Source organism: Limulus polyphemus, unplaced genomic scaffold, assembly GCF_000517525.1.
Source record: "Limulus polyphemus unplaced genomic scaffold, Limulus_polyphemus-2.1.2 Scaffold175, whole genome shotgun sequence".
Lineage (NCBI taxonomy): Eukaryota > Metazoa > Arthropoda > Merostomata > Xiphosura > Limulidae > Limulus > Limulus polyphemus.
This window is the reverse complement of record NW_013665785.1, coordinates 476,658-498,603: the sequence shown is the minus strand read 5'-3', so window position 1 is coordinate 498,603 and position 21,946 is coordinate 476,658. Positions and strand designations below refer to the sequence as shown.

Below are 21,946 nucleotides of genomic sequence, written 5' to 3'. Positions count from 1 at the left end.
GTAATTACCAATTAGTAAAATGGGTCACCCCCTGAGAAGAAACTTCGAAACATATACACTTACAGAGTCACTGATACCGGTTATGATTTTTCATTATTTTTGTATCTTTCTTTTCAAAAATTCATTAACACTAATCTCCCCAAAAATTGATTTTATTTTCAGTTTGTCATTATGGTGGATAAAATATAATTATGAAATAAAGTATTATTTATTTAGATGAAGTTTTAACCCGTGGAAAGTACAATGCCTTATATGGCAACTGCCCTGCTGAGACAAATTATTATTACATACTAGCAATATTATTTGGATCGAGAGGTTCATGCCTTTTCTGTCTATATATGGCAGTATTCAGTGCCCCTCCCCACCTGAAGATGGCTTGTACTCGTAATATATTGGTTCTTTCCGCATTGATGATAAAATGTGAAACTGGAATCGTTCGGACAAAATCAATTGTTTTATATTGTGTGTTTGTTATAAAATATAGCTGTACTTAATAGAAAAATATTAAGTGCGATTAAGAGATTTTTCCAGTTACACTGAAAACTAATCTTTTAGAGTCCTTTGATAGTTTGTTTATAACCAGTAAAGTAATTTTAGAGTTCTTTGATAGTTTGTTTAGGCAGAGTACCCATGACGAAACTTTGTAAAACTGGCTGTTGTAGTGATACAAGTGTAGAGGACGACGTTTCGAAAGTCTTCCGCCTTTCGTCTTCAAGTTTAGAGTGTATTTCTTTAATATTTTATGTGACCACCCTTAACTAAAATTCCTGCCTGAAGCCCGATGAGGAATGCTTTCTCCAAGACCTTGGTGGTGTTCGTTACGAATTGGATTCCAGGTGTTTTGAAATATTGCTCAGAATTTCTCTTTTGAATTTAGTTGCTTCTGTTTTTCTGAACATTCTGAGATCTGAACTTTGAAGAGGCCACACTAAGCACGTCAGAGTTTCATCTGTTCTCTATTTTTCTTATGATACTGCTTTATAGCGCTTGTTATATGTTTGGAATCGTTATCATGCTAGAGAATGAATTTTCTTCCACTAAATTACGTACAGAAGGAACAGTATACTAAACGGGTATTTGATTATACTAAGGAGACCCAGAACTCCATTGATACGGTAGAGGCCACGAACTTGACGTGAGTATCAACAGCCCCCACATTTGGATATTACATCATGCTTAAATGAAGGTTTTTCATTAATCTCTACCCACTTCTTCGACGAACATACTGGCATCTCTTGGTTCGAAAAAAATCTCAAAATTGGACTCATCGTACCAAAATAGTCTTCTCTATATACAAGTTGTCCAATGTTTTGAGTTTTGGCAAACGTCTCTTATGTTTATTGCATTTCCGAAACAGTTTTTGTTGCTGCAATGCACCTTTTCAGTCTTTCCTCACACATTGTGGAAGGATCAACTTCAACAACAGCGGTTTCTTGACGTTCTGCAGCAAGGCATCTGCTAGGTTTACATCTGTTTTAAATGAAGTAAGCGTAAGGTACTTAATATCTGATCCTGGAACACTGAGGCAGTTTTCGAGGCATACTCTTGTCTTTTGGTTGATTTTTAAATTTCCGTTTTTGATCCTTTCGTTTTTACAGAAATTTCTAGCTGACCCTTTATATGAAGCTATTTCTTACTTCATCAGAAAAATGTATGTTTTAAAACCATTTTTAAAAATTAGAACAGTAACGTTAAAGGTATACACTAAAATAAAAATTATCAATATTTAAAAAACAACAACTAAGAATTGTAATAATCAATCTAAAATAAAATTATTTTAATACTTTTGCAATAGAAAAATAATGAGGGTGTGGGATGCTATGCGATGTTGGACATCGTTGTAATAGCCACAGCATCACATCTAAAAGTTACATGCCCAAGTTTTCAGAAACATAACCATTGCCAGTTCTGGCATTCTTAGATCTCATGTTTTAGAATTCATTGAAACTAAAAACGTGATTTAGAAGGTATTTAAATAAATAAATAATGATTTTAGACTGGCATTGTTACAATGTTTCATCCTGAACTATTTTTGCACAGGATACTGGTGGTTTTTAGCTTATGCATAGCTGTGTATATTGGTTTATTTTGCACATATTATAAATCTATTTTATAAATATACTAATGTCCAGAATTTAAAAAATAAATCATATTTAGTTTATGTTTGACAAAATTTGTAATATCGATACCCCAAAGAAGGAACTTACTACGTTAATAAGCTGAATAAAGGACAGGCCAAAGCTAACGACTAGCGTTGTATTCATCGTTTCTACTGGTCGGATGAGTTTGTTGTAGTCTCGAAACAGGTCACGTACCAGTCGTTCTTCGTCTTCTGAGCACTCAACTGTCAAAAAAACATACACAAAACAACAACACTATTATTGGACTCAATTTGCATTATGTATTTAACAGGTAAGAGAAAAATATATAATAAAGATAAGAACCAGACAAAATACTATTTATGGTAATGTCTTGTAATTAGTACTAACTGCCCAAACACTATTAAAAGTATATAAAACACTATTAAGATTTAAATTACTCTCTTGTTCCTATCTCCTTTATTTTTAACTACCTTATAGTCCTATTTATAATCACTAAAATTAGCTTCACAAGAAATGTTTTTTCTCATACGCTAGACACGAACAAGTTTTGGCCGAAGACTAATTGGTCAGAATCAGTCCATTCCTAGACAGTGTTCTTCTGCAATATGGTAAAAACTTCATGCTGCTCGTTGTGCAACAACAACAAAAAAAGATCGTTTAGTCAGTACTTTCTCTTCACGAATACAACCCTTATCTGTATCCCTGTGACTTCCATTTTAGTGGCCATTTCAAGGGGTCACTTACAAAGAAAAGATGTTTTTATAACAGCCGTAACTTACCCACCAATGGAAGAAATGCATTGCACTTAATGGTGACAACGTTTAAAGAAAGTGATAATTCGTTGTCTACACCCTCAGTATTACTGATGTTTTTTTAATCCGAAATGGTTAACCAGCAGAAAATTAAGCCACGGTTCTTCCTGAATACTTTAATGTAAATGAGAATAGCTTGAATTTGATAGTTCACTTTTTAAGTATTTGTCATGTGTATGTGTATTTTCCCCTGTACCATCATGTAAAAATATTTTTGAGTTGCTGTATAACAGTATAAAATGAGTCAGGCTAATATATTTAAAAAAGTACGGGTAATGTTTCAGTTTTCACAATCTAATTACACGCTTCTACAACTCATCGAGGGGTAAAGAAAATCACATAATAATTTTTTTTTGGTTTATTACATGCACGTTTTTTGAGTGAATTTATTTTCTAATTGCGTTAAGACATATACAGAAACTACTAATAATGAAACTATTAAGCTCATTAAAAGGTGTCCCATACACATTAGTTCGCTTGATGACTATATAATCTGGGAAAAAGAAATCTAACTAATGCAAAAGCATACATGTATATTGCTTATTAGTTTAATAATTTGAATGGTGATAGTTAAATTTAACTAATTCACCATTAACCTTAACTCAATGTAAAAAAGAAAAGAAAAGAAGCCAAACGTGGCTTAGCGGTTAATGTATCAGGCTGCGGATTAGACAATCCAAGGTTCGAGACGTTATTGTGCTGAACGCTTTATACTTTCAGCTATGGGTGTTACAAGAGTTCAAAGCCGGACAGAGCTTCTATGGTGGTATGAGCTGCTGACTGGCTGTATTATCTCTGGTCAGTTGTTTAAAATTACCGATGACAATACTTGAATTCTAGAAAAGACTGACCTAACTTTTTAATCCGTGTGCGCATAATATCGAAAACACCAATGTAAAAAAAACAACAAAAAAACTATGAAAATATTTTTTTAATTCAAGAAGTATTCGCTTATTATCGTAAAGTGATTGTAGTAACTACAGAAACCCGTTTTCGTATTTTTAAAAGAATGGTCTGATTATTTTGTTCTTCTACTGCTATAGTTCGTTTGTCACCGAAAATCGACCTAAAACAGTCAATACCTTGAGTACATGGGATTCGACCTGCTCTTGCTCTTGCTCTTTTAACAGTTAAAGATCCATATTTTAACGATTTAGTTTTCCAGTTTTCCACTACCGTGTTTCTGAACTTCCTATTTCCAAGAAAGATCACATTCATAACTTAGTCGCACACTTTGAATTCATTTCAAAACGAGAAGTAAGAATTGATGTAGATACACAAAGACGTACTTTTCCATTCCAATTGAGATTTTAAGGCTTTTCAGTCTTTTAACCAAAGTTAGTACTTGTGTTCTCTTCACATCTCGGAAAGGAAGAATTGTGATATTACAAGATTTGATAAAGGTGCGATGTATTATTGAGGATGTAATGCATATTATTCTAATAAATGTATTATTGAGGATGTAATGCATATTTTTCTAATAGATGTATTATTTAGGATGTAATGCATATTATTCTAATAAATGTATTATTGAGGATGTAATGCATATTTTTAATAGATGTATTATTGAGGATGTAATGCATATTATTCTAATAAATGTATTATTGAGGATGTAATGCATATTTTTTAATAGATGTATTATTGAGGATATAATGCATATTATTGTAATAGATGTATTATTGAGGATGTAATGCATATTTTGCTAATAAATGTATTATTGAGGATGTAATGCATATTTTTCTAATAGATGTATTACTGAGGATGTAATGCATATTATTCTAATAAATGTATTATTGAGGATGTATTGCATATTTTTCTAATAGATGTATTATTGAGGATGTAGTACACTTACGGTTACACGAACTATTCAAAGTTATAGGAACTCAGGGCGAAATTATCTAAAATTAGTTATATGTTTAGATTTTATTTCTATGTAGCTAAACATGGCCTCCTAGTGGCACAGAGGCATGTCTGCGGACTTACAACGCTAGAAACCGGGGTTAGATACCCATGCTGGGCAGAAAACAGATAGCCCATTGTGTAGCTTTGTTCTTAATTACAAACAAACCCCTTTTAGTTTACTTATTAAATTTATTGAAATAGAGTTAGAAGTATAATATCAGGTCACAGTTCGTTCTTGTTTGTGAATTTTAATTTGAAAAATCATAGATACAACATATTTTCTTCTCTAGATTATTTTTTCAATTTAATATATGTATGGTGCAAGTACTGTGAATTATTCAGTCAGCGTGTATTCTGAACAGCCCATGTTGGGAAGTTCAGAAAATAATATTTTATCAGAAAAGTGTTCAATTTAACTTTAATGTATACGAGAAAAGCTTTCTTAAAACCCAATGATTTACTAAGTTGAATATTGAGGATGTAATGTATATTCTTCTAATAGATGTATTATTGAGGATGTAGTACACGTAAGGTTACACGAACTATTTAGCTATTGGCAAGTTTAAAAGTAGAATATTTTATGAGAAAAGTACTTAATTTAACTTTAATGTATACGAGAAAAGCTTTCTTAAAAAACAATGATTTACCAAGTTCAATGTGAATTTCCTGATTTTTCAGTATTAAATAGCAGGTAAAGGAAGTGACTCCATAACAAGTTCACCTTGTTCATGAGCAATTACAAATGAACTAGTTTATTCCGCATGTTCACATAATTAATGTGGAGTATAAATTTTAAGAATGTTATTTTTCTTTCGCATGTGGGCAGTTTTGCAACTGAAGGATTTCTTTAAGTGAGAAAACCGTTGAATTTGAGACTAGCCACTTAGTATAAAAACGATCTGGTAACGAGCCATTTAACAGATAATGACGAGGAAAATATAAGGCACGAAATTTCACACTGAAAAATGACGCTGTTTGTGAAAGTGAAACGATGTTTAAAATGGGTAATTGAGTAAAATATATCTTTTTATTAATTTAGTAATAAGAAACATCAAGTTTTAAAGAATATAAAAACGTAATTTTTAACTAACACATAATTTTTATATTTTCCTCTATTCATTACCAATTTGAAAATATTTTACTGTTTATAAAGAGCCTGAATTTAAATAAATTTCACATGTTAAGTTTTTTAAGGGCAAATAATAAACATTCTACTAAGAGAGAAAAATTGTACGTAACACGATTTTTCATTTTGTTTTATGTTTAAAAAATTTGGACTTTCATGGGAATCAATTGGGGTATACACACACACATACATTTATAATCAAATTTCATGTACCATTTAATTTCTAAGTTAGTTTTAGCTGGTCAACTTCCACTACTACTTATGTCTGAGTTTAGACTAAAATATTGATTGAAAACATAAATTACAGGCGGAAATTTAAAACCATAGATAATCTGACCCTTAGTTACAATCCATGTGGAAATATATAAGGCGGTTTTTATTTTCTTTGAAGATATTTTAACACAGATTCGTTCAACCCAAATTCTCTTTTATTTGGTAAAGTTTCAACGAACTACATTTCGTCTTTGTTTTGGTTTCTATTTATTCTCTTACATTAAATAGGCATGAAATTATTTTCGATATGATTGTAGCAGATAAAAACGAAAGATGTTTCGAAAATTCGTTCTTTCGATCTGTGTGTGTGCTACGTTTGTAGATTAGTCCACTAAGATTTTCTTCTCGAGTTGCAAGCTGAACTGGTCAGTTGCTGTCCACTTCACCTTTGTTTATTCATCGACGTAATTGCTAGTTATAAATTATCCAAATCGTATCATCCAAGAACATCAATCTTGCAGTAAGGTTTAAAACCCCAAACCTCACAGATATTATACATTGCGAAATGATCTGAGAATATCATTCAAGGCTAGAAATTGAGTGCCTCTTTTAAAACTACCCGGCATGGCCAGGTGGATAAGGCGCTCGACTCACAATCTGAGGATCGCGGGTTCGAATCCGCATCCCACCAAACATGCTCGCACTTTCAGCCGTGTGGGCGTTAATAGGTGACGGTCAATCCCACTATTCGTTGGTAAAAGAGTAGCCCAAGAGTTGGCGGTGGGTGGTGATGACTAGCTGCCTTCCCTCTAGTCTTACACTGCTAAATTAGGGACGGCTAGCGCAGATAGCCCTTGTGTAGCTTTGCGCGAAATTCCAAAAAACAAAAAAAACAAACAAACTTTTAAAACTACTTTATACGTTGTATCAAATCATAAGACTTATAACATATCGCATCAGAACAAAAGCTCAACAAGCACACGGATTCGTATTATTTGGTGAACTGTATTCCAAGCTACGTAACATGAAACATTTTTTTAAAATACGATATGAAATTCCTGAAAAATATCATAATTTTCTGTTTTACGTTGCTCTGGTTTACTTCTAGAGAGAGTTCAAAACCTACGAAATCATTATAATATAATGTTTTATAGCGACGAAGTATGATTAGCACTTGAATGTTTCAATATTAAACGATATGCCATCATATAAAAGTAATCAAATCAATAAAAATTAATGTAACGAGGTAAATCACACTTTATAAGAATTATGTCTCGGGTTTCGTGCTGCCCTATGAATTATTTCCTTCATCTTTGATGATCTTAGTTATGCTATTTTGCTCAACATTGAAATTTCCATTCCAATAAACTTCTGCTGAGACTTGCGGGGTTACTCTTGGACCATATACCTAGACTAGTTTTCTACGGATCTTTCACTGTGCATGGACGTTTGTTTGCAAGACTACATGAAGGACACATGGTCGAATATCTTTAATGTAATTCCAGTTTCTTTGGATCTCCTTCTTACGAAAACAGTCACTGATATCGAGGTGGGTCTGGAAGTTTGTGAGCTTTCGCTAACTTCATATCCTCATTTATTGTATTGTTAATGGTGCCAGAAGTTATGACCGGCTTCATTCTCAACGTTTTTTTTCCCTCTGTGTGGGTTTGAACTGAAGTGTTCTTTTTTGTAATAACAGTCTTCATTATATGGTAAAAGCGTTACTCCTGGTTGACTTATGGTGTGTTTTTAAAAACATTTGCTGTTTTAAACGCTGTGCTATGAATGGTTTATATTACCTTGGGAACATTGAAAGCTCCCCTTTTGGAAAGTTGTGTCCTCGGACTCTACATAGTTTAATAATCTCACTTTTGGATACTCTACCTTGAATAGGACTGTGAAATAAACTCCAGCAATAAGTCCATCTATGCTGGAATTGCACGTCTAGGAGTTGAGAAATCATCGAGTCCAACACAAAGGTACTAAGCAAGTCGCCTACGACGCATGTCTCACATCTGTGGCCACTATCTGTGGCATGTACAAATCGTTTATATAAAATACATACTCACTTTACATAGAAGAGCTTTTATGCTTAATAATATGATATGCTTTAGAAACAACATTTGTATGTTAACAGGATTATAGTAATAGCTCAAATAAGTTATACTTTTCTACTGCTACTATATAAGACTAGGATTATTACTGCTTCATTTTTTTGCTTTAACGATAGCTTATTTCAGAAGAATTTGTTGTTGTTATTTTTTTGTTAGAAGAATCAAATGGCTCGCTAGAGGGCTAGTATAGATAACATGTGACATCAAGAAAGCAGTATATCGGTATTTAAGAATTCTTTGATAGTTTGTTTAGAACGCATTTAAAGTAATTTTAGAGTCCTTTGATAGTTTGTTTATAACACATGTAAAGTAATTTTAGAGTTCTTTGATAGTTTGTTTAGAACGCATGTAAAGTAATTTTAGAGTTCTTTGATAGTTTGTTTAGAATGCATGTAAAGTAAGATAACGCCTAACATATATAAATATATCGTATGTTACCCAAACAAAAACGTGACACGATATTTTTTTTAAGAAGAGAAACGTAAGATGGGTACATTCAATGAACGTAATAAGGGCGAATGGATAAGAAGATGGAAAATTACTTAACCTGTAACAAAACTAAGAGGTCTTAAGCTATATTGTATTTCAGAAACAATTCGTAAACGTCTAATCGGATCATGCGTTGGTTGTCTCTACAACCTCATGTACGATAGTGTTGACCTAGAAATCTTTCAGGCTACGCCCGTTACATGATCATGAAACTGGAAGCAATTTCTCTTTCAAAACTTCACTGGAACTTTTTTTCAGGCGTTTAATGTGCAGAAACTCACATTACCTCTGAAAAAAAAAGACAGTAATTCGGCTCTTTTTCCCCTAACTTTACTGTACCCTTTCCTTTCAATGAGAATTTTGGTGAATCTGGGCAGTGCGTTATTCAGAGTGATTCTCTGAGAGAAGGCGTATAAATCGGCTGTACGAAAGAATCCCATGTTCATGAAAAATTAAACTGTACACGCCAGTGCACAAAAGGGGACATTATTTGAGACGAATAATTTTACAATTTGGAAGAAAATACTTAACATCTAAAGATACATATATATATAACTATTTGTAATGTTGTATGAGATAAAAACAAAGTTGTAAAATTAATAGCAGACGACTTAATTAACCTATAGTGAGCATTATGTAAAGTGCATAAGCTAGAGACCACTAAATCACCCACATATATTTTAATTTCAAGAAATGTTGAGTTCCTGCAGTTCAGGCATTTTAGAACTTCATGATGTTTGAAGGCAAAGCAAACGCATGTAAAGTAATCTTTAGTATAGCAACTAAAACAAAAGTCCGCTCTACAAAAAAGAAAAGAAACTCTAATGTCTAATGTTTACATTCAGAAAAGTTACAACTGGTAAACTAAGTGATAAAAACACGACTTTTACTTCAATTCTATACATCTATTCAAAGCAAAAGAAATATATTTTATTTTGTTTCAATATACCTCTTAGCCACCATTTCTCTCAGATTGGACGCCACGTTTTATCAAATAATTGCCCCCATTGGCACAGCAGTATATTTGCAGACTTACAACGCTAGAAACCGGGTTTCTATACACGTGGTGGGCAGAGCACAGATAGCCCATTGTTTATCTTTGTGCATAACTACAAACAAACAATCAAATAGTTATTCAAACGTTTAAGAAAAATGATAGTTTCTCTTTATCTTAGTGACCTAACCAGCAAAGCACGGTGGTCAACAGAAAATAAGGTAATAGAATCCCTGTTGTCTTTCAAAGTTAAAGAATCTAAAGAAAACTTGGAATTCGTGCAAATTAAAGTTTACAAATTCACAAATTTTGGCGCTAACAGTTGCACTACACAGGAAGCGTTATAGTTGATTTGTCATTCAGTATTGAAAGGGAGAAGCGTTTGTTTGGTGTATAATGCGTTACCTTCTCGTGTTCTTTAAAATACCTTTGTCATGATAATAGCTATGTCTACCGCTATGGTGCTTGGGTGATTGATATGTACTTATTACCCCCAAAAAACAATCGAAAACCTACTCAAGCATGGGTTTACGCGATGTATTCTTTTGAGCCTAATTAACTCTGATTGTCTTGGAAGCTCATCATTTTCTGTAACGAATACGCCGTTGGAGAATTCCAAGTGATGAATTAATAATAAGCGTTTCTGTTTGTTAAAAGAAAAAATCAGTCTCAAGTTAAGAAATATATATAGTGAAACCCTATTCAAAGAATGGAGAAGGTTATACATTACGGCATACACGTTTTTATACTGACATGAAGGTGAGATTAGTATTGTTTGTTTGAAGTTAAGCACAAAGCTACACAATGGGCTATCTGTGCTCTGCCCACCATTGGTATCGAAACCCGATTTCTAGCGTTGTAAGTTCGCAGACATACCGCTGGGTCACTGGGGATTAGTATTACCTAGAGTACGTCTAAATATAGAAATATAACGGTTAGAGTAACAAACAAACAGACAAACGAGGACAATGCCCACCACATGAAGCCATTAACATGAAGCCATTAGAATCACATCGGCTCAGTTATATTAAATAAGAGTTGTTAGTTATTTGGATTGTTTTTCTTATGGCGTGTTTAAAGAACAATTCTTCGGATTATGCCCAGTCTAGTGGCCACGTGTAGTACGCTCTAATGTCCGACACCACAACTGTATTCGTATTGGCACTGCGTGCCACGTCTGCAATGACATACCACTAAAATAACATATTCAAATCGTTTGTAAAAAGCGCGATTAATCCTCGCACTTTTGTGCTAACTTAAAATCCATTTCCTATGAAAAAAAAAATTAAACATTATTACATGATTCTATTTTTTCTGTTCCTTTATATTTTAACGCATTTAGCTACATAATAGGCTATCTGCGCTGTGGGAATCGAACACCCAGATTTTAGCGTTAGACTACTTATATTCTTTTTTTTTGCTCCTTTTTTTAGTTTTATATCAATCAGCTCTATCGGGGTGATCGGAAAACTCCTAATGTCTCATCTTCTTATGTAACCCGATATGATAGACAAATAGACTTTGAAAACTGAATATCACGTCAAGCAAGAAGATATTTAAATTGTTGAATGTCGTTAAATGTGACAACTATTTCGGTTTAAGTTCATACACACGAAAATCAATTTATCTGTAAATAAACTACGTACTCTTTAAAATATTTCTTAGCGCTAAGATACACAATGGGCTATGTGCGCTGTGCCCACCGTGGGGATCGAACCCAAATATTTGGTTGGATCTTTATGGCATAAATTATTTATTTTTTTTAAGTAAATGTAACGGAAAATAATTTAATTTCATTCTATAATTTTTGACTTCTACTGTGCTGCTTTCTTCTAAGTCATAATAAAACTATAAAGATAAAAGATAACCTACAAAAATAAAAAAACGACGGTTTATATACAACACGTTATATACACAAATCTTAATACTGTTTTCCGGTATGATGATCACCATCTTCGGAAAACTTTAATACTTATATTCTCTACTGCTATGTGTATATTAAGAAGTCGTTACTAAAGTAATCGTAGTTCTATATGAAAGCCAAGGAGTCATTAGAGGCCCCACGACGTAAAAAAAAATCAGACACTGATTATCGATCTTACTAGGTCTGGTGGGTCATGCTCGATGGATAATATACTCTTAGCTTCATTGTGCCATTAATACTGCTAATTTCGCGACTACGTTTTAGTCTCCGTACAGGAGAATTATAGTTGTTTGAAAACGCTTTGTTTGAGTATTTGCAACCATTCTTAACCCTTTAGCTCGATTTCGCTCACCATATTTGTATGAACGCAGCTATTGACAGTAATTGATTTGACGTGTGTTCCACATATAACCTGCGATAGAGTAAATCGACGTGTGTTCCACATATAACCTGCGATAGAGTAAATCGACGTGCGTTCCACATATAACTTGCGATAGAGTAAATCGACGTGTGTTCCACATATAACCTGCGATAGAGTAAATCGACGTGTGTTCCACATATAACTTGCGATAGAGTAAATCGACGTGATCGTAATATTAAATCCTGAGAATTAATTTTTGTCCTAAAGCACACGTAACAATTATTAAAATTGTTATACTAACGGCAGCTTCTCAAATAGAAATATGTCATGATGAGTGCATTTTAAGGAAGCGTAACATTCACATGATTGAGAGCCTCAGTAAGAGATGAGGAGAAGTTTATACTGAAAAAAGACGATGTAGAATATCCAGAGATAAGTCCATCAAATAATATGTTACACAAAATAACAAGTTACATACTTATTGAAAAGCACTATGTCAGGTTTCCAAACTTTATCCGGAGGCAAACGAAGAACGGTGATGCCGCCATAATCAGCCTCATCCCACCGTAGCTGGTAGTCGAGCCAGGACTAAAAGGGAGTCATGAAATGCAAACTCAAGAATAATACATTCTATGTTTTTATCGAATTTTTTTTTATATATAATAAACACTGATGTTCTGCTATTTACGCAAAGATGGAAAATTACTCCGCTTAAACTGATAAAACTACGATATAGCGACTTTCATTGCTGCTAATATTCTAATCAAAATAATATCAGCGAATGTCTAACATTCATTATAGATAATATTAGCGAATGTCTAACATTTTATTATAGATAATATTGGCGAATGTCTAACATTTTATTATAGAGAATATTGGCGAATGTCTAACATTCTATTACAGATAATATTAGCGAATGTCTAACATTTTATTATAGATAATATTGGCGAATGTCTAACATTTTATTATAGACAATATTGGTGAATGTCTAACATTCTATTATAGATAATATTAGCGAATGTCTAACATTTTATTATAGATAATATTGGCGAATGTCTAACATTTTATTATACATAATATTGGTGAATGTCTAACATTTTATTATAGATAATATTGGCGAAAGTCTACCAGTCCATTGTTAGAGATAGGGAAGATAACTCACCACCTTAAGCCACACGTTGGACGTCATAATTTGATTTTTCTCGTTCTGAAATGAAAACATATATATCATCCATGATGTCAATTAAGACAATTCCTTTACCTTATTTGCAGGACAAAGGCGAGGTGATCACTTCAAGAGAAATGAAAAATTAAATATTTTTGAGTATACATATGTGTTATATTTCATGCTTACTCAGAACCAAATGTTGTTTAAGCTTCCAATAATTTCCTAGAGATTACTGATTGAACAACATAGTCAGTAAATATGCCATAAATTTACTTTATTTGTTGCCCTCACCTTGGTTCAGCTATAGGTTTAAGGTGTAATGGTAAAGGTGTCATTTTGGTGTAATGGTTGGGCAGTCTTTTAAGTCATCCAAGCAGTGTGCTGTTGCTAGTGGTAGGGCAAATAGGATCTTTGTATTTACAGAAATATTGATTACAAGTCTAAAGAGGTTATAATGTCATTGTATACGTCATTAGTTTGGCCACATTTGGAGTATTGTTTCACTCTTGGGCTTCTTATCCTTAGGAAGGACATTGAACTGTTGGCAAGGTTTCAGAGTAGGAGCATTAGGATGATACCTGGGATAGAAAAGTTGTCGTATGAGGAGATATTAAGATCTCTGAAGTTGTTTTCTTTTGAAAAAAGAAGAGTTACAGGGGATCTGGTTGGGTAGTTTAAGTTTATTAAGGGGATTAAATGGACAATGTTGACACATCATCTTATTTCATACTAGGATACATAAGTATATATTTTGGCAAGGTAGGAATCAAACATATTTTTTACTATGATATACGTTCAGCTTATCTCTTTTTGCTTAACTTGTGATCAAGGTTACTGATTAGGAGTGGAATTCTCCGAAACTAGTATAACCCAATAACACACGTTAATCCAAGTGTAGATTAAACTGGACCTCCCTTAAACTTAGACTTGGAGATTAAATAATTATAGGATTACTAAGTTTATTCATTTAGGTAGGAGTCATCTTCAGCTAAGACAGTTTTATTTTTCTAACACGGTGGTTGGCCTCTGGAATGGGTTGTTCTCAGATATTGTGGAGGCAACAAATTTAAGTGAGTTTAAGAGAAAGCTTGAAAACTATATGAATGATAAGGGCTGGCTTTAAAAAAATTATAGCTTTAGATTTTCTAAGATTTAATTTAGAGGATGGGACATCTGAGATGAACCAATAGGTCCCATGTTGTCCATAAACATTATGTTATGTTATAATATATAATTACTAAATAAATTAGTTCATAAATTCTAGTATAAGAAGAATAATCATTGTTGGGTGAAATATATCTATTAAAATTTTGAGTTTGCATCAATTATAATTAATAATTGTTTTTAATTAAGTATCTTTTAGTTTCTATGTGCCACTAAACTTCAAAAACAAAGTCTCTGTTGCAGGAGACTGAAAAGAATAGGTATCCCACAACAGATATTATCAACTGGAGTTGATCACAGGCTACATATTTAGATGTCCAAACACAAAGAGATCATGAGCAGTGGAATACCAATTTCAAGTACTTGAGCTTCAGTGGTACCTTGTGACACATGAGCTAAGCGGCCAGGTTATAGAGAGCCCTAAGGTTTAGGCATAACCATATCTAAATGAGAACAGGTAATCAGAGGAAAGACAATCAATCAACAGCATAAGCCGCCTATACGGCTATTGTTACAAAATAGCGGGACTAACTGCAGTATTTTTAATACCTCCTGGAGCTGAAAGCGCGGAACGTGTTCAGTGAATCTGCCCAGCTTCTAATTCCAAGAAAACTTAGATATAAAATTACTTTATTCAGTTTTTCCCAAACTAACTATTGATTGTAAAATGAAGTTATAAGTCAACGAAATAATGTTATCCATTCAGATTAATGACCGTTTAACGTGAAATATTTTTGTCATTTTATTATTTTTATTAAGGGCCTAACTCTTTACAGCCTCACTTTTGTAACAACGTTCCCGAATGTTCTCAGAAAACAGTGACAGTTATTCATCAACTCATTTTGGAATGAAAAAAAGATAAACCTTGCTTGTTCTCCAGTCATCATTCTGCTTATGGAAGTTAACTGTCATTTGAGTGTATTAAAAAATGTGCTTGAATTATACAGCTATCATATCAAAAAATAAAGTGATAATACCATCATTAATGTTCTCAAACAAGCTTTTAGTAAACATCTAAGTATTAAATTTTTGTAAGTAACAAAATAATTATGATTCATTCATTCAACTTTATTAGTTCAAAAGAATAGTTTAAATATATAGATGAATTTTTACTTGTTAAGATATTTATCGGATACGTCTGACTTAAAGAAATCATGTTACAAGATCTAAGGCCTTTTTTCCCACATATCGACAAATATAAATGATACCAATTAGTAGAAAATGAGATATGAGAAACATTTCTGGTAAGACGATTGTTGTCCCTATGGAAAAGATATGTAACATAAAGATTTGGAATGATTTACAATGTAATTAGAAATTGTCGTTTGATGCTCACTACAGCATACGCATGAGACCAAGAAGTTGGAAACAACAAATATTTCCTCCGTGAACATCGGGTAAAAAATAATTTATTATCATTATGGAAACAACATTTGGTGTACAGTTTGGACGCTGTCTTATTGAAGGAGAAAAACATTACGTAATCAGATATTGTTAACTTTATGACAATAACAATAAATTACTTGATATAAAGGTTCATGTTGTTTCATGATAGGATAGTGTTCCTCGTAGGTAGTATTTCAATAAATTCCACCATTTTTCTATTGTGTAACAGACCCCTCTGTGGATCAGCGGTAAGTTTACGGACTTACCGTAATTTTTTAAAAATATTTTCTACATGTCAAATAAATCGTTGTTTGTATATGTTTACTTTGAATCCTGCAACTAACATTTTTAAACTCGTTGTTTGTATATGTTTACTTTGAATCCTGCAACTAACATTTTTAAACTCGTTGTTTGTATATGTTTACTTTGAAACCTGCAACAAACATCTGGTCATAAATCTAGCAGTCTGACTGTACAATGAGAAGTTTTGTTTAATAATGTTAAAACACACTCTTTCCTTTACTTTGAGAAAATTCCACCCATACTGGCCCCAGGCGGCCTAGTGCTCAATAAACGATATTTACGCTTCTGTTTTCGTCGGTTTTATGAGGTGAACAGGTGTTTTAAATAGAAAGTGCTGTGTAGAAATCACATGCTTAAAGTCACTTTAGCCATATAAACAGGGGGGGGGGAGGCTTGCTACTTGTTATTCCATTAGGTAGAAGTCAGTGCTTTCATGCTGTATTGGCATAAGGATACATAAAAGCACAGAATATTCAGGCTTAAATACCCTTGTTGAATATAGCCAACGGTTCATTCTTAAACTTGTTATATATAGTATGTTAATGGTTTATATATCTTATGACCGAACAACGTATTTTAAAAAGTTATGTACCGGACGCAGGGTAAGTTATTAAGTAATTTGTAAAGTGTGAATGAAAATGCAATATATTTGTTTAAAGACCCATTTATTTAATGGATTCTTATAGACCACTTACTCCTGAGGCCATGAATAAGAAAACAAGTGTTCTATATCGAGTTTAAAAGATATATTACTTTCAAAGTTCATAATATTGACGCAGGGTATCACAACTTCGATACTGGTATGATGTTGGATAAATCAAGTGAAATTAAGTAGTCTTCAGTACTTCCCTATACTTACAGTGGACGATATTGCATTAAGTATCTTAAAATTATTTCCCTTTTATATTTTAGATATTTATGTATGTTAATATGATTAGTAATACGATTCAAGTAAGGCTTTTTTTATCATTAGTTCGAATATCACATGATTTACGTATCTTTAAAGTCTCGCAGAGGCTCAAAGAAGAAGTAGAAAAAGATTCCGTGCAGAAGGGCTATATAATTAAGTAATTGACAACTTAAGTTTTTGACCACCCTTTTAATATATCATTTTCAAAAAATGTAATTGCTATCTTAACCCTATTGGTTTTAAACCTGTTTAGAACCTACTGGTTTTCGTATCACAATTTGCTGAACATTTCATTAGTGTTTACTCTGAGTGTGCTTTTAACGGTAGGTTTCTGATTGGTCGTTTTTCTTGAATACTTCCTTAACACAGTTAAAACTTTTTGCTCTTTGATAAAGTGTCTTCTTTTCTGTTTTAATGTACATAAGATACACTATTTACATGGCCAGTAGTAATTAAAACCACGTTTATATGCATCCCTTGTTGTCAATTAGATATTGATTGTGCTATGAATACCACTGGAAGTTTTACGATAGTTTCAATAAAGGATGAATTAAAGTTGTGAAAAGTAAAGTCTCATTAACGGACCAGATTCGACACTTGCGATAGTCACTCTTATTGGAATTTTACATAAAGACACACCTATAAGTATCAAAAGTTCCAGGTTTTACAAGGCGCGGGTTGTTCCTGTAGTAGAACTCTGGTTATCGTAACTAGCGAGCCGGGTCAAATACCCCCCTACACACACGCGCGCTTGAAGCTGTAGGTCGGTTCAAAGAGTGACAATCAATCCATTAACTCGGATGATGGGTGGCAGAAGTGCTGTTGACTGACTGCCTTCACTCTGGACAGGAGTTCAAATAGTTCAAAATTAAGGACAGAGACAGATAGCCATAGTAGCTTTACCATATAAATAGCAAACATGAAATATAACTTTCTGTGCTCTATATTTTATATTGACGGCCTGGTGGTTAGGAAACTCGCCACACAATCGGCGAGTGGAGAGATTGAAATCCGTCGCAGAATATGTTCGCCCTTCCAGCCGTAGGAAACGTTATAATGTGTCTTTCAATCTTTACATTTGTCAGTAAAAAGTAGCCCAAGAGTAGACTGTGGGTGGTATTGACTAGCTGCCTTCTCTCTAGTCTATCATTTGAAAATTAGAGACGGCTAATGCAGGTAGCCTTCGAGTACCTTTGTGCAAAATTCAAAAAACAAACAAAATTTATACTGAGATATCTGTTTTAAAAACATGATAGTTACTAATATTGTTAAAGCGAAATTGACATACAGCTGTTATGAAAATTTAAATACAGTAGTACTTAATAGTAGGGATCGACAAGGATTCCACATAATTCACGCGCCGAAAAGCCAACCTATCAAATTCCTAAGCGAAAAACCGACCATTCAAAGTATTGGTTAAGATATGTCGCTAATGTTTCCGGTATAACAATTCAAAAATTTCTAAAACAGCAACTTTTTCGTCTACTATCTACCTACCTGATCACGTCAGCGGGGTTAGCGCCTAGATGGCTCGAACTGTCGCTACAAGGTTTCTGCAGTTTACTTGACTGGTCTGTGAGTATCCGCTTGTGATATTCGGATAAAATTTAATATCTACTTTGACAGCTTTATACACTTATCTGTAGGCCAAAGTAATGATTAAATTGTATAAATTTCTGATTATGATTTTAATTCTTGTTTCATTACTTTTTATAGCAGGATCCCTACTTTATTTTAAAATTCATAATTTTTAATACTCTTGTTTCTTAAATTATCATTTCTTTGCTCTCATTCTTTTAGTCATACTTATTGCAATAATTATTCAAAATAACGTGTTTTTTTTTGGAAGAAATTATGTGTAATTTCGAGCCAACAAAGTTTTTGGAAATGATGATTCCAAGAAACAGTAAAACACGTAAAAAAAGGGGCCAGGGTAGCGCCTAGACCCACAATTTAAATCATCAAGTATCTTCGAGATTACCTTAAGGGTTTTTACATAAATGAACATCACCTTGCGTGCAATATCAGTTTCTGGGGTAAGAATTACCTTGAAATCTACGAATTCTTTGTACATACATCATAAATTAAATCTGTCATAAACTTCTCCCATAACATTTCATTAAAACAGTACGTTTCAGAAGGTGCGCTAGAATACGCTTCAGTTCAGTCTAACAGTAGAGAAAGACAACTGCTAAAAGAAAAAACAACACGGAACAAAAGAAATGATTTATCGTTTCAATTTAGCATGAATGTTACGTAAGTAGATAGTGTGCTCAGAAACTATTGAGAAATAAGGTGATTAATAGCTTACTGGTTATCTGTCGGAATGCACGATACTTTGCACATTACGTTTAATTTCTCAACCTCGTTGTTCTAAGCTAACCTCAAAGTACGACAATATTTCGACTATTCCTCACAGCTAGATCTTGTTTGAACGAGATTTCGAAAGATATGGTTAAGAATATTTAGATCAATGGAAAATTCCGTTTTTTTATTATAGATAATATACGTAAATGATATTCAGAATAGTTGTAAAAACTGATCGCAAAACATTGTACCATAAGTAGCCGAACGGTCTAAGACAGACATTGAATGTCTAGCGCAAAAATGTTTCTAAAAGAAGTGCTTACAGAAAATTGATAAACATAAAGATAAAAGCATTGCAAAGGCAATAGAATATAATATCTTGTCATATTTTTATTTGCGTAAAAACACTGTAGGGATTGCATGGAAGTATGTTAAAAAAAAATATTTTAGAGTTTTCTATAACACTTGAAATTCAGAAGTGTTAAAAAACGGTGTACGTTTAGTAGGCAATACTACCAAATGTTATTCAGCAAGTTTTCCTATTTTCAACCTCAGAAATAAACGTCGACAACGAACACAACTAACAATACTTGGTCGTCAAAAAACATCCCATTATAAAGTTACTATTTCGTTGACATCTAGTTTTTACATTATATTTCACTGTAACCGAACATGATCGTCCTTTCAGCTATGGGGGCGTTATATTGTAACGGTCAATCTCACTATTCGTTAGTAAAAGAGTAGCCCAAAAGTTGACGGTGGGTGGTGTTGACTAGCTGCCGCCTCTCTAATCTATCACTGCTAAATTAGAGACTGCAGCGCACGTAGCCCTCGAATAACTTTGCGCGAAATTCAAACCAAACCAAACATCCCGAAAAGGATCTAGAACCTGATCAAGATCAAGATAGATATTCGTAAAAATTATATTAATATTGAACACAGTTATCTTACCTGTATGTACTCGTCTTCACTGCGTAAATGTTCAGCAATAAATTCAATAGCTTCAGTTGCTCTATAAGCTTTGGGCGATAGGAACAAGGTGTCTTGCGCCTCTGTGTCCAACAGCTGAACTTCCGGTTCTGGAGAGGGTTTTCTTGCCGCCGTACAGTTAGGGTGGTGAATGTCAGCTAGCTCCATAAATTCTGATTTGTTTCTCGTGTTATACGGCTTACCTTCCGGTGAGCTATGGTACAAATGGTGCGTTCCGTAACCTGGCATCTCCATCATCCATCTCAACCTAGTTTTCTTTGGCCTCCTCATAAACAGAATAATAGGCAAGTATTTTAAAAATGCCACTCGAATCCAGTTGGGCATTCGATGAGTCCGTGGTCCTCGGAAGTTCCAGTTGATAATTATTACTGTTACCAGGATTGAACCGGTATTCATTAAAAATGTGAAGAGCAGGTACTTGGCAATCAAAGGAAGAACGAGAGACGTAGGAGGTAATATTTTCGACACTAGCAACAAGAACACTACTAAAGAGAGTAGAATCGATATTCCAAGAGTCACTTTTTCTCCAGCTTCTGCCGGAAGATAGAATACAAGAATACAGAGAAAAGATATGGAAAAAGTGGGAAGAATCAGATTCACTGTGTAGAAGAGTGTTTTTCGACGAATTGTTATGTAGAAAGAGATGTCTGTTTCAGTAGGTTTGCCCTCTCTGCTATTATTGTACGTATTCAGGAATGCCGGTACCTCGACAATGTCCCATGTACCGCTCTTCCAATATGCAGAAAGATCTACCCATCTGTTATCGCTATCCAGTTTTAAAGATACTTCGTCGCCATTGAACGTCCAAGATCCAAATTTCATAACGCATTTCTGCTGATCGAAAGGGAAATATGTCACATCAATGGTGCACGAGCTCTGATAAATGGCGGGAGGTACCCACATCACCAGTCCATTTGGATAGATAAGAACATTAGACTTATATCGGACCTCGTAGTTTCCATCAGCACTGTTGGAAAAAAAATGATAATCTGTGGTTAAAGTCGTGCTAAAACAAAACTACTACCATTCTGCATATTCGAAAATATTACAAGTATGACAGTATGATTTCCCTTAGAGTAAAATTTCGAATTTCCCATGTTAACTTTTGCATAATTGTAACACTACACAACTACTACTTGTTTTTTCAAGATATTTCAGAGACAATCGTCACAACACACGTAGGAGTTTTTAGAAACACGAAGACATTAGAAACACATATTCGTAGAGTATATAATATCCCATTGTTTAAGGTTTCACGAATGTCACTTTAGGGACGTCAGTATAACATCTTGATGTCGCATAAATTGTTTCAGCATCGTTTATATAACAGAAAAACCTTTACTAAGTTAGGCTGAGGCAGCAAAACACAGTTTGAGTATACAATTTGATGTGGATTTAAAAAAAATATTCATAATGTTTGGTGACATCATGCGTTTGTGATTGGATAAAAAAATCAGCAGTGGTATTTCCCTAAAGAATATTCTAGGTATGTGTGTGTTTTTTTATAGCAAAGCCATACGGGGCTATCTGCTGTGTCCACCGAACGGAATCGAACCTCTGATTTTAACGTTGTAAATCTGTAGACTGACCGCTAGGTGTATACGTTTTGATGGAGCTACTGCAGTGTGGTATTAGTTTAAAAATGTTAGTTGCAGGATTCAAAGTAAACACATACAAACAA

General features: G+C 33.6%; 1 protein-coding gene across 2 annotated transcripts in view; it reads right to left on the bottom strand.

The window, feature by feature from the left end:
• LOC106478048 (acetylcholine receptor subunit beta-like 1) overlaps positions 1 to 21,262 on the bottom strand; it is a 56,712-nt gene extending 35,450 nt beyond the window's left edge. For both annotated transcript variants that reach the window (XR_002609814.1, XM_013938558.2), the window contains exon 1: positions 20,227 to 21,262. Coding sequence is in view for 1 of the 2 variants with exons in the window: in XM_013938558.2 (XP_013794012.1) it covers positions 20,227 to 21,168 (942 nt within the window). In the remaining variant the exon portion in view is untranslated. The remainder of the gene's footprint in view (positions 1 to 20,226) is intronic.
• Positions 21,263 to 21,946: the final 684 nt, after the last annotated feature.